This window comes from Heptranchias perlo, chromosome 22, assembly GCF_035084215.1.
Source record: "Heptranchias perlo isolate sHepPer1 chromosome 22, sHepPer1.hap1, whole genome shotgun sequence".
Classification (NCBI taxonomy): Eukaryota; Metazoa; Chordata; class Chondrichthyes; order Hexanchiformes; family Hexanchidae; genus Heptranchias; species Heptranchias perlo.
Window position 1 is genome coordinate 44,898,055 of NC_090346.1, and position 14,322 is coordinate 44,912,376.

At 46.5% G+C, this 14,322-nt stretch overlaps 1 protein-coding gene across 2 annotated transcripts in view; it reads left to right on the plus strand.

Annotated features, from left to right (window-relative positions):
- The window catches only part of caskin1 (CASK interacting protein 1), a 442,509-nt gene that overhangs the window by 387,652 nt on the left and 40,535 nt on the right, over positions 1-14,322 (plus strand). For both annotated transcript variants that reach the window (XM_068003445.1, XM_068003444.1), the window contains exons 13-15: positions 4,044-4,156; positions 7,664-7,748; positions 9,395-9,492. In XM_068003445.1, the coding sequence (XP_067859546.1) occupies positions 4,044-4,156; positions 7,664-7,748; positions 9,395-9,492 (296 nt within the window). The remainder of the gene's footprint in view (positions 1-4,043; positions 4,157-7,663; positions 7,749-9,394; positions 9,493-14,322) is intronic.

The following is a 14,322-nucleotide window of genomic DNA, read 5'->3' on the forward strand; positions in this document are numbered from 1 at the left end:
CAAATCTGTTAACATTCACAAACAATGCGTTTATGAATTCATCAGAACTAATGTACAGAGGAAAATAATCAGGGCTGGAGAGAATTGAAATTTGTATTACGTTTAAATTTAATGTATGAAAGAAACCCGTCGGGCTGTTACTTTTATAATCATCCCAGGCACCCTGAATTTACTTGCAACTGTACAATTTATTAGAATCAAGGGGGTTAAAACCAGAATTGAGTCAGTAACAACTGTGATATTGTGAAAATATTCCACAGTCTTCCAAAAACACCTGGTCTCTTCAAACATAGGTACAAGTAAAAAGATTCTTTCATCTCACACCAAAGCGAGCTGCTGAACACAATTTACTAAATGTACATTAAAACCTGAGTAGATTTTTAATTTTTACATAACGGCTTTGTAACTGGAGCCTGTAACTTACATACAAAAGACCCGTGGAATTCATCTGATGATAGAGGATGTGTGTGTGAAAGGTATTGAAATTGGTTCAGCATCTTAATTGTACCGACAAGGTGTGAATATAACAACTCCAGTCTGCATGTGTTTTCAGCGCTTATTAATTCTTCACAGAAAGCAGTCCCTTTTTAATTGTTAAGGTGAAGTCTGACAAGGTGAACATTTTTTGGTTTCATTCTGTGGGGATTTGGAGGCAATTTTACACTAGAGCAGTCCAGATGTGCCAGTCCCCATGCAGCTGTTATACTTCACAGCATAAACAGGCCCAAGCTGCAGGAACAGGGAACACTCACAATTGAGCCTTCAGGACAGGGAAGCCACTTTCATTTGTATGAAGGCGGGGAGCTGGCTCTTTATGTAAGGCTCTCTGTGGGTCGCCATATAAAAACAGAGTTCAGTACAGCTGCTGAGACTGGCTCTCCATCCCTAACCTAAAAGTCATTTAACCTGCAAATTTGCCTCTGGTTAACCGAGTCATTTACCCTGCAGTTGTGCACAGATGTCACTCTCGAAAAAACAAGATTCGATGTCAAGTGCTGGTATAAAAACCACCTTGAGATTTTAAAGCGTTCATTCTCGGGATGTGGGCATCGCTGGCAAGGCTGGCGTTAATTGCCCATCACTAGTTGTGTTGAAGTGAGAGGCTTACTACCACTTCAGAGGGCAGTTAAGGATCAACCATGCTAGCATGGGACTGGAGTCACATATAGGCCAGACCAGGTAAGGATGGCAGGTTTCCTTCCCTAAAGGGCATTAGTGAACCAGTTGGGTTTTTCCAACAGCTTCATGGTCACTTTTACTGGTACCAGCTTTTTATTTCCAGATTTCTTTTCTGAACTGCTGTGGTGGAATTTGAGCTCATGCTCTCTGGATTATTAATCTAGGTCTCTAGATTACTAGCCCTGTAACATAACCACTACACTACCGTACTCTTAAGGTTCAACCTCTTGCTCTCTCTCCTATATCCCAGTTGTGAATCAAATATCTGCTTGTGACTGTAAATCAAAACCCTTAACACTTTGAATTGGTGAACGTTGATGGGGAAATAAATGCTGCCTGTTAATTTACTGCTGTGCAAGTTACTAGAAGTGTTGAGTTCCATCATCCAGCCATCAACACCCACTTATGCAATGATTTCATTCCAATGAATTGACAACATTTCAGCACTAACTTTCTTTGTTAACATTGAAAAATGTACTTTTTTAACTGTGAAATATTTGTCTGTGAAATGCGACTGTGTGAATATTGGAAACACCAGGTGCACTGCCCTCTGCCTGTAGCGTATGGTCGAACATCTCCATATCAGTTCCCAGGCTGGTCAGAAGTTTCAACCTTCCTTAGAGTGAAGGGAGCCACTTGGGGATGCATGCGCTCCCCACTGTCGGCCGTGTCAATGGTACGGTCCAGAGAGAGGAACGCTGGACATCGCAGCTCTCTGCTGGAGTACAAAAGATGACTTTTTTTTTTAAAAGTCCAGGAATATTTTGATTTTTAAAAAAATTATATATAATCGCTTTCATTCTTTGCTAACTTCCCTCCTTTTATGAGTTGCTAATTGAATTAAAGTACAACTCAGAAAGCTGTGAACTGACTGGCTCTCTGCATCGGGACTTAGGTTACGTGGAGAGACTGGAGACGCTGGGATTGTTCTCCTTAGAACAGAGAAGGTTAAGGGGAAATTTAAGGGGGAAATTATGTAGGGTTTTGAAAGAATAAATAAGGAGAAACCGTTTCCACTGGCAGGAGGGTCGGTAACCAGAGGACACAGATTTAAGATAATTGGTAAAAGAACCAGAGGGGGGATGAGAGTTTTTTTTAACCCAGCGAGTTGTATTGATCTGGAATGCACGGCCTGTAAGGGCGGTGGAAGCAGATTCAGTAGTAATTTTCAAAAGGGAATTGGATATTAAGTTGAAAAGGCAAAAATTTGCAGGGCTATGGGGAAAGAGCAGGAGGAGTGGGACTAAATGGCTAGCTCTTTCAAGGAGCCAGCACAGGCACGACAGACTGAATAGCCTCCTTCTGTGCTATACGATTCCATCTCCCACTGAGCTATAGGATAATACTGAACATGTGGAATCCTGTACATGAATACATAGCTGAAATAGTTGGAAACTAACCAAAGGACTAGAATAGGTATTCTTGGAGCAGTTGCCTTGTTTCAGTAACAATATTTGCAAGTGGCCAGTGAGGGCCAGTGAGATCTCAAGAGGCCCAGTAGTTTGGGATAATTCCAAGTTAATGTCATGAGCTAATTAGGCATTAAACACCTCACCTAGAAATGTCTATTTGTGTTTCCAGAAATGAATATGAATTGATATCAGGAAAATGATAATGTCGCTGAGCCTCTGTGTGAAGCTGGCCTTTAGGATGTATAAAGGGAGTGTTGTGGTGAGCTGCATCTTACAGAAAAAGGTGTTGACTTCATATTGAAGATCCATTTCCAATGGTTGTGGCCCCACAATTGAGTTGGTCCCCATTGTCGCCGGTGGGAGAACAATCAGTGAACAAAGTCAGTGCTCACCGCTTCCGAGCGGCAACAAGCGCTGGGGCGTGCGGGTGGCTGAGGGCAGTCAGCCTGCTCACGACGACAGATGCCACTCAAGTGCTGACCATCGGACCCATTTAGCTTTGGCACCACTGCCACCTCCAGCCTTCCAACGGCACCGACACCAAGTCATTTACCCTACCGGTCTGCCTCTAGTTAATCAAGTCATTTACCCTACCGGTCTGCCTCTGGTTAATCAAGTCATTTAACCTGCAGGTTTGCCTCTGGTTTACAGGGAATTTGTCTGCTTCCAATAGGGTTGCCAACTCTAGTTGGACGTATTCCTGGAGGTTTCATCACGTGACCTCCCGCCTCCAACCACCCTGCCCAATCAAACAGCACTGTTTCCCCATCTCCAATATTTTTATAACTAAGAAGCGAAAGTGTTCAAAGAAAATGAAGAAAACAAACAATTTTTTTTATTGCCCCGATTATTTTTCTCCCGAATGTTGCTCACAGCAGTGTCCTGAAGATTAATCTTCATTTCCTGGAGACTCCAGGGCAATCCTGGAGGGTTGGTAACCCTAGCTTCCAGTCATTCCATTGCACACTGCATTTGTTCATTGGCGCACTTTGTAGGACAGTGCCCGCCCCCCCCCCCCCCCACTGTACAATGACGACACCACAAATTGGCTTTGTCCCACCCTTTTTTGTCTTATCCACTATATGTGCATGCTCCTGTTTCAGGGACAACTCCATGAATTGGCCGAGAGACGACTGACAGGCCGGAGGCTGACGATCGCTGGTCTGGGGGGGCGGCGGGGGCGGGGTGGGGGGAGTGGGAGTGGAGGGGGGTGGGAGTGGGGGGTTGGGATTGGAGGTTTGGCGGGAAGGGGGGAGTGGGGGGCTGGCGGGGAGTGGGGGGCTGGTGGGGAGTGGGGGTGCAGGGGGGAGGGGGTGGCGGGAGTGGGAGGGGGGGCAGCATTCACAACACCATTAAAGCACCAAACATTTCCTTCCATTAATGCACTTGTGTGTTTCTGGCATTCACCCCTACTAATCAGTACCTTGATACCTGCTTTAATCCTGGTTGCAGGTGGGGAACGCAGCAGCGCAGGAAGTACAGGAAGTGTGACGAGCGCTCGGAGCTCCGGGAGCGGCCAGAGTGCAGGGACCATCGCTGCAGCCCCGGGTCCTGATGGGAGTAAGGTACAGCACCAATCGCACTGATGGACTTGCTTTCGCGGGCAAATGGGTAAACTGCCAGCTCCAGTATGAGGGAACAGAGACTAGGCGGTGAGAGGCCTTCCACATGAATGTTTTGGGCACTCATGTGCTACCATCCCATGGGATGTAATTTCAGAGCCTGCGTTTACTCCTTACAATGTTTCTCAATCGCTGAGTGCCATTGAGAGGATCTGTGCAGTTGGACCATTTGATGTGAGGAGATCAGTGCATTTCAACACCTTGGTCCCTAACATCTCATGGGCTGCACTTCATTCACTAGAACTGTGATCCGCTGGTGGTAAACATGCTGTCCAAATACAGGCCAGTAAAGCCCCAGGTTCAATGTGCTGAGTCAGCCTTTATCTGCCAGGGTGGCAGTAGGGTTAATACAACTGATCTCGGAACCCCTCTGCTGGAGAGGGAAACAGGAATCAGCCAGGGCACCTGCTCCTCATCACTATGGTGTGTGTGTGAGTGTAATACACCAAGAGAGGACAGGATTGAGCTCAGCTGTGATTGCCTTCACGGTCGAATAGGCAGTCACTTGGGTGATACACCAAATGGCTACTGGGGCCAGTGGAATGCTATTCCAGTGCTTGCAAGGATGAGGAAGAGATAAAAACCCTCCGAAAATATGCATATGGTGGTAAACTCATCCTTTCCCCCGGTCCCCAGACTGTCACACCACCCGCTGGTGAAATTGTTGTTGGGCGACCTTCTGCCAGCTCCACTAACGCCAGCCTGAACTGACCACTTCCTATGGGCGGGGGGGTGGGGCATACCCAGTGTTTACTCAGCACCTCTCTATAAGCAGCGTGACCGAGATAAGGAACTCAGTAGCCCGGGTGAATGGGAGCTCAAGGGCATGGGAGATGGGAACACAGTAGCAAGGTAATTGGAGACTCAGCAACAGAGGGCTGGAAACAAAGACAGAGAAATATACCCCCACTCTCTCTCAAAAAAGTATAATGTATTATAAAGTCGATGGACAATTGATGTGTTGCCATCTTTATAAGATTGTTTAATAGTCTAATGCTTCAAGGCATCAATTACAGCCTCATTATCCAATCGGTGGGAGGCTATACTTGCCACAAGCAACCAGTAGAAGCTTTTAGTTGATAACGCGTTAGTATCATGCCTGCAATACACATTAAGAAAGCGTCAAGATCTGAAGATGACTTCATTCTATATTTAATTACCTGCCTCTGAAACCAATAAGATTACCAAAATTGACCGGTGACCTAAAACTCCTAAGATTTTCAAGTTTAAAAGTTAAGATACTTCTTTTCCCGAGTGAGTACATTTTTCAAATGATCAAACAAGTTGCAATATTATTTGCTGGAAGTCATGGTATCATTAAACTATAGGCATCCTCACAGGCATTTATTCACATGTTTGATTGACTGTGTTTCTATCGATCTATAAAAAAATGCAGATCCCTCAATAAGTCGCACTTTTGCAGCACCTTTAATTTAATAAAACCCCTCAAAATGCTTAACATTAGTAAAAGTAATGACTGTTCGCCAGATTTTAGTAATGTTTTAATCACCACCTTCAGATAAGATAACAGGAACTGTGGATAATGACAGGACTCTACAGGAAAATCGCGTACGTTAAGAAATCAAAGGCTTAAAATAAACAGATCCCTTATAAAAATATCATTTCGATCTGAAACAACATCCCTGCTTCAGTCCCCCAGCATGTAGGAGTCTTAAAATAGCTTCCCTCGTCAATGTATTGATGCAGAATGCTCAGTCAGAGAGCAGCATCCATACATTCTGTCTCACATTATCAGCCAGATCTCGTGTGTCACCTCTCAGTGCGTTGCTATGGTGAAGTAAATACTCCAAATACTGTAGTGTAGTGGATATGTTACTGGACTAGGAATTTGTAAACCTGGACTAATAATCCAGGGAATGTGAAAAATTGAAATCATTTTAAAGATACCTGGTGTCAGTAAAAGTGACCATAATTGTCGTTAAAAAAAAACTAACTGGTTCACCACTATCCTTTAGGGAAGGAAAGCTGCAGTCCTTACCCAGTCTGGGCCTGTATGTGACTCCAGTCCCACAGCCAACGTGGTTGACTCTTAACTGCCCTCTGAAGTGGCCGAGCAAATTGTATCAAAGTGCCACCACCTTCTCAGGGCAACTAGGGATGGGCTACAAATGCCGGCCTCGCCCGTGATGCCCACATCCTGAGAATACATTCTTTTTAAATGGAGGAAGCTGGAGGGGGAGATAAACACCAGGCAATGAAATCTATATTATAATGGGAAAGAGGCAACAGAGAAACAGTGTAAAACAGACTTTGTTAAATAACAAACAGAGGAATTTCATGTGAACACATTTGTTCTTGGGATATGGGCAAAAACTGGTACAGTAGTATTCATTGCCCACCCCGGGAGTATTCATTGCCCACCCCGGGAGTATTCATTGCCCACCCCGGGAGTATTCATTGCCCACCCCGGGAGTATTCATTGCCCACCCCGGGAGTATTCATTGCCCACCCCGGGAGTATTCATTGCCCACCCCGGGAGTATTCATTGCCCACCCCGGGAGTATTCATTGCCCACCCCGGGAGTATTCATTGCCCACCCCGGGAGTATTCATTGCCCACCCCGGGAGTATTCATTGCCCAGACGAGGTAGCATTTATTGCCCATCCCTTGGTGCCCTGACACCATTAAGAGTCGACCTCATAGCATGGAACTGGAGTCACATGGAGGCCAGACCGGGTTTGGGGGGGTGGGGAATCAGGTTCCCTTCCTTGAAGGGCATGAGTGAACCAGTTACAACAATCCAACAGCTGATCAGATTTTGGTGCTAGCTTATAAATGATTGAATGTCACAGCTGGCCATGGTGAGATTTGAATGCCCATCCTCTGGGGTGCTAGCCCAGTACCATAACCATTAGATACCGTACCAACACGGTATAAGTGCCACCCTGCGAAACTTCACCTCGATTCCATTTAATATTTGCGATGCCCGGCCCAAGATAATTAAGTATTCCAGAGTGTGTTTTTTTATGTAAACATTTACCCCGGGTGACTTTCCATGTTCCTATACACACTTTCCAATGCTGATGACTAACCATGTCATCACCTGAGAGAATGTCAGCACCTGTGGCTTTAAAAAAAAAATTCCAAGACAGATCAGCACTACTCAGTAGCGAGAAGCTGTTAGTATCGAGTCTCTGGTTCCTGGTATGCGCCGTGTAACCTGGAGCTATCCCCTTAAATAGTAACCAATCTATTGAAGAAAAGCTGTTGTAGCACAAATTGTGACAGAACGAGAGCACGCACTAGTGCCCTGAGCTGCGATACAGCAGCTGTTTCTAAAGAGAAGCTGCTCTCCCCACCCATCTACCCATCGTGGCTCTTTAACCGGTAAATGTCTTCATTAAGATGTCAACTAATATTGATACAGCCACCGGCTGTCCCAAATCGAGCACTTTCTCTCCTGTAACCATTCTCCCCTTTTTACGCTAGTTACTGCAAGCGGCGCTAACCCAGAAGGGATCTGCTCCAGAGACGGCAGGAGGTGAAGGAGTTGCCAAACCAGAGCAGCCGGCAGGTAGGCCTTGAATGTCGAACTTGGGCCTTCTCATGGAGCACAAGAGAAACTGCCAGCTGGTCATTAAAAGTGTCTTTAGCGGAGACACAAAGGGAAATGAATGAAAGACCTCAATTTGTGTAGGGTTCCCTGGGTCCTCCATTCTCCTTGTTAAAGGAGGCTGACACAATGGTGTCAGGGATAGGGTAAGGAGTAGATTCAAGGACAAATGTAAGTCTATCAGTATTTGTGAATGCTGGTGTTGTAATGCAATATTATTGAGTAATTTCTCATAACGAGACATCGTATTGATGTGCTTTGTTATGCATTACAGTGACAAGTAATTTGCGACAAATATAGTTTATATTAATCATTTTTTTACAATTTTATATTTTTGATTCATGCTGGGGTATACTCCATACAGCACAGAAGGAGGCCATTCAGTCCACTGTGCCTATGCTGGCTCTTTAAAAGAGCTATACAATTAGTCCCACGTCCCTGCCCTTTCCCCATAGCCCTGCATATTTTTCCCCTTCAAGTATTTACCCAATTCCCTTTTGACAGTTATTATTGAATCTGCTTCCACCGCCCTTTCAGGCAGTGCATTCCAGATCACAACTCATCGTGTAAAAAGAAATTCTCCTTACCTCCCCTCTCTATGATAGGATCATTTCCTCAGCCACCTGATGTGTCATTATTTGTTGATACGATGCAAGTTGTGAAAATAAACTAAAAAGTCATTGCAGTGTGATTAATATCAATGCTGTTTGATTCATTTTTTCCCCCTTTTTAACTACTTTTCTCCTGAAGATGCTGATTCTTGGTAGGAACAGTTTCATGGACACCATGCAACTTCTGGCAATGTTCTTCATGTGGGAGCCTGGATAGTGTTGGCAAGTTATTCGACTTTGAGGGGCATCACGGTGATCCCTATTCTGCCCGCAGCTGCCATCTACATAAGCTTCCTTTACAGCTAGGGCCACTGGATGGCGGATTCTCCACCCTCCTCCCCTCCCTGGCCAGAGATGTCGAGGCCAATTGTAGGGCGTTCAACACTACCCCAGTGCTGAGTTATCCCTCAGTGAGTGTGTGACACAATTGGCTCCACACCCTTAGTCTAAGGATGGGAGGGAAACAAGTCAGCCAAGGTTCCCACTCCTGATGGTAATCCAGTGACTCCCAGTGGACAGTGCATCTGCCCCTGGACATGAGGTGGGGGCGGGAGTCTCATCATCGAATAAAGTGTTGGCACTCAGAGCGCCCAGGGTCATATCTGAAGAGTTGGCCACTTGGAGGAGGCACCAGAGGGCAGTGGAAACACACACAACACACCATATCGATGGACCCTGGTCTACACTCCATCCCGTCCAGTGCACTCCCGCTGGGGTGAAGGCAGCAGATTTCCGGGAGGGCTTAGAGGAAGGAGGAGGGCTCTGTGAATCAGGAGATGGTTGAGTGCAGCCGCATGAGAGGGGTGAGAATCAGTGACTCCTCTGGCTATAAAGCTGCTGTGCGGGGCAGGAGAGTTTCCGCACGGTAGCTCAGATCTGTCGCCTGCCATGGTGGGAGGGGGTGGGTGGGGGTTGGGGGGAGAGTGAAACGCTGATAAACCACCACCACCACCCCCCCCCTTTTGATGTTTTTCTTTCGGTTCTCCTTCTTGGCAGGAGTTTCCCGGCCCCAGAGTGCGACCAGCGGCCCGTTGGCAGAGCAGCCGTATGGCGACCAGCAGGTGAAGAAGGCTGAGGCACAGTCGGAGGCGAAGGTAAGTGAGTCCTGGGAGCACCAGGACACCCAAAATACACTCAAAGCTACAACAAAAAAAAAACCTTCTCCCCGCGACAAACACTCGCCAGACAAAGCTGCAAGCTTTCAAATCTGTTAGGTTTCTCTCTCTGCGCCCTAGGTGGGATCGGAGCTGGAAAGCGGTGAGTAATCATTTATTTTTTTTTTTGCAACAGATTTGGATCTGTCGCAATTCATTTCCGAAACGCGAACAGACGAGACCAGCCGGATTTACATCGCATTTCACTCCATCGTGAGACTGACGTGTAGGTTTTAAGTTAATAGCCGCCGCCTTTGAGAACGTGCTTTCTAACCCTTTGCATTGTCGAATTTTTTGCACGGTACCTTGTGTAAGAATGGCTCCTGCAGCACCGAGTCAGAAGGAGGCCGTTCGGCCCGTCGTGCCTGTGCTGGCTCTTGGAAGGAGCTGTCCAGCTGTGGCGTAAAGGGAGATAATAAACGTACGGCGCGCAGCACAGACAGACGTTCCCCCTCTCAGTCCCTCCACTGACCCGTCCTGGGTGTGACATTCCTGTCTTTATCTGCCCATGAGGCTTTTTTTTCCTGTCCGTGACTCCGCGTAGGGCTACGACAGAAAGACGCCACCGAGTGACAGATTGCCTTAGCAGTGGTGGCCGTAGACATGCCGAGGGACCGAGCCTGCTCAGGGACTATAACATACAGACCTGCTGCTAACGGGTTCGCTCTGAAGGCTGAAAGATTTTCACGGCTTCTATGGCGCACAAAACGTTTTCTGCAATCGGAACTCGCTTTCATTGTCCTCGCTGTTTTTTTTTTAATAATGCGATTTAAGCATTATAAAGTATAGCTGGTTTCACACAAAATGAATGGGCTCGACTTGAACAGTCTCAGTCTGACAGATGCCAGTTTCTTGTGTAGGTCTTTGGCCATTTTTTTTTTATTCGTTCATGGGATGTGGGCATCGCTGGCAAGGCCAGCATTTATTGCCCATCCCTTAATTACCCTTTTGAGAAGGTGGTGGTGAGCCAACTTCTTGACAACTGAGTGGCTTGCTAGGCTAGTTCAGAGGGCAATTAGGAATCAACCACATTGCTGTGGGCCTGGAGTCACATATAGGCCAGACCGGGTAAGGACGGCAGGTTTCCTTCCGAAGGTGTTTCCCCATGTCCCTCCACAGGTGAAGTGGCGGTGGCGGAACCTACAATGGCCACTGCCTGCGATGCTAGACGCCATTTTTCTGGCTACCGGCAGGAATATCAAAGTTGCGATCACGACCTGGGGTGTGTGGAGTTTTCCGGTGGGCGTCTCCATTGCTCTGTATTCTGCAGCTCTGGAACCCCTCCCCGACATATCGTAAAGCTGCTCCTAGTAGAAATAACTCTGAAATGTTTTTCTTATTAACCCTTGGGGTCTGGCCATACAAGATTCATTCTCCTTGTCCAGCCGCCCTGAGGGTAGTAAGAGTCAACCATGTCGTGTGTGACTGGAGTCACATGGAGACCAAACCGGGTATGAGGGTGGCAGGTTCCCTTCCCCGAAGGACGTTCGCAAACCAGTTAGATGTTTACAAAAATCCGTCTGATTTCACGGTCGTTTCCTGGTGCAATTTACCAGATTTATTGAACTCAATTTCACAACTTGCCCCAGTTCTTGGCTACTCTGGAGGCAGCAGCACCAACCTCGTTCCTGTTGCCTTGCTGCAGTTAAAGTCAGCATTACCATCGGTGTTACCTGTAGTATAAAAGAGCCAATAGGTACATACGAGTGGCACACGGTCTGGAGTGGGTTTTCAAGACTTTGGCAGATCAGAGGGTCGAAATGACTTGGGAACCCATGCATCTCGCCAAGACTTCTTCAACCTCAACCCCCAAACCCGCGACCTCCACCACCTAGAAGGACAAGGGCGGCAGGTGCATGGGAACACCATCACCTCCAAGTTCCCCTCCAAGTCACACACCATCCTGACTTGGACATATATCGGCCGTTCCTTCATTGTCACCGGGACAAACTCCCTACCTAACAGCATTGTAGGAGCACCTTCAACACACGGACTGCAGCAGTTCAAGAAGAAGGCCCACCACCTTCTCAAGGAGCAACTAGGAACGGGCAATAAATGCCGGCCTTGCCAGCGACGCCCACACCCCAAGAATGAATTTTTTTTAAAGTGAAGTTTAGCGATCAACATCATCTCAGTCCTGTGATGTGTTACTGTCCTGGAGCACAATTCAGCTTGTGCTTTATTCTTTAGAATATAAAGGGTTCGATGCTCGGGCGTAAAATGACATTGTGGATCAGTCGGCTGTTATAGAAACTGCCCGGTTATCACTTCCACTTATTTCAGTGGAAATGAAACTCAGGTGGTTTCTACAAAGGGAAGCCTGTTCACAGTGCCAGTTTTGCACTGAAACTCTACCACATAGAAATATATATCGTTTTTTTGCTGCTTGTTTCTCTCCCTTGCTCTCGTCCCTCCAGTTCATTGTTAGAGTTCACGGTTCAGTAGCCCGGTGGCTATGGAACTGGTACTGGTAACTCATATGTCGTGGGTTCAAATCCCACTCCTGCCGAGTCCTGACATTGAATTCAAGCGGGTTCGATCTTGACTTTGTGCGATAGTGTAAAACATGTGAGAGCAAATTTGCAGCCTGAGTGATCTTTATTTCCATTGAAGTTGAAACTTGGTTTATCAAAATGTGAGAGTAAGAGCTTCATGTATTGGTAGATCTAGTGGGACAATGAGATGTTTGGACTGTGCTCGGTTGTCCCATGTTACAACCATGAAACGTGCAGCTTATTGCATTATGTAAGAGCGTTTTGAGATTTGTATATGTTTAGAGTGATGTGGGACCGTCAGACTTGTGTTACATTGCAGAGGTTCAGTCAGTCGCTGGGCCATGGAGAAAGCCCCAACTCCTGTGTCGGTGTTGTGAAGTATATGAGGTGGCACCAGTTTGTAGCTCCTCCACACTGCTGTTTTAGAAAATGAATTTATTTTATGATTTCTTCTTTAAACAAGCTTGAGTTAACATGCGCAGTAAGTAACAGTACAAAGGAGCAGAATGAAATATCAATTTATATCAAGCTGTGCAGGGTCTTGTACAAAATTCTCAGGTGACTTCAACATTTATGAATTGAGAGTAATATAGATACAGGTTAATGGGATTACCGACAGTAAACTACCAGTGGGTTAATTAGAGATGAAGGATACGTGGGAGTGAATCTCAGGCAATAAGGGGGAGGAGCTACAAACCACCTCATTTATTTCCTGGGGCTATTCAGAATCAATGGTGCTGCTCTCAGTGAGTGTAAATGAGCGGCAGGGCTCGGACTTCCTTCAACGCTATAGGAATGGGAATGATTTGGACCAAAAAGGGAAAATGCTGGAAACGCTCAGCGGGTCAGTCTGCATCTGTGGAGAGAAGGGACAAGTTAATGTCTCAGGTGTGGGCCCTTCGTCAGAACTGGAAGAAAGTACAGATGATCAGTGATTAAAAAGGAACAGAAGGTAATGGTCAGGTGGGGGGGGAGGGAGAACAAGCACACGCACATGCGCGCACGCACACGCACACGCACACACTCACACTCACATGCACATGCACAGACACACATACACGCGCACACACTCGACCTGTGAAGTGCTTCGGTGGAAAACAGGAGATGGTTAAATGGTTGAAGTGATATCAACACGAGACAATGGGAGGTGCGATGAGAGAATTTAAGGACATTTACGAGACACAGAGACCATGTGAATAGCTGAGGTGATGGCGGGGATGGAGGAGGGGGCAGTGGTAAGGCAGGCAGAAATGGAAGCACAAAAAAACTGGCAAAGGAGAGCAGGCCTCCCATGGCCTGGGAGAAGAAAGAAAAGCAGGTCGACACCATCCAGCCCGTGGGGGATTCCGACAGGTGGGGGGAGCGCTCAAGGGCCTGAAACCTGAAGCCACAATGGCAATTTGGAAGCGGCTGCACAGTTCACAGTTTGGTTCTCACTTGCCGCCAATGCTCCGAATTCCATTGCTCCGCGTAAACGAGGCACATTCGGAACAACAAGAGCAAAATACTGCGGAAGCCGGAAATCTGAAATGAAAACCCAAACGTGCTGGAAACACTCAGCGGGTCAGGCAGCATCTGCGGAGAGAGAAACAGAGTTAACGTTTCAGGTCGACGACCCTTCGTCATATTCGGCTCGGCCACAGCCAACATTTACTGCGCAGATCTGCGGTATAAATGGGGCATCAGTGAAGGAGGCAATCGAAGCCTGGGCGAGATTAACGTCAATGGTCATTTTGATGGGCGCTGTGAGATGTAAAGTTTTGTGTGATTACATTAGTGCAACGTCCACCTTCTTCTTATTCCACAATGGCTCATTAATAGCTGCATATTAAGTCCTTGACGTCTCCTGTCTAGGCAAGTGCAGATAAAATTGATGAATAACCCTTACATTACCATCAAATGTCTATCAGCCTACGTCGTAAATATTCCAGAGTATGATATTTATAAAGCCATTTAGCAGAACATTGCTCTATGATGCTTGATTATTGCTCCGTTTGTAATCACCATTAAAATTTATACCAGGAGTGATGTTTTGACAGTGAATTATAAAACCATCCCCTCGCTGTGTAACATCATCACAGTCCTGTGTCACACACTGGCCTTTTCTTCTTCTATTTTACTTGGGACTTGTTTCAAAATTAATTCTGAAATCCAAAAGCAGCCACTCGTGGATACATGTGTTGCTATGGAAACTACTAGACCCTTGCATTCCCATCATTGCTGCCCTCTGCTGATTTAGAAAATGAATTTATTTTATGATTTCTTCTTTAAACAA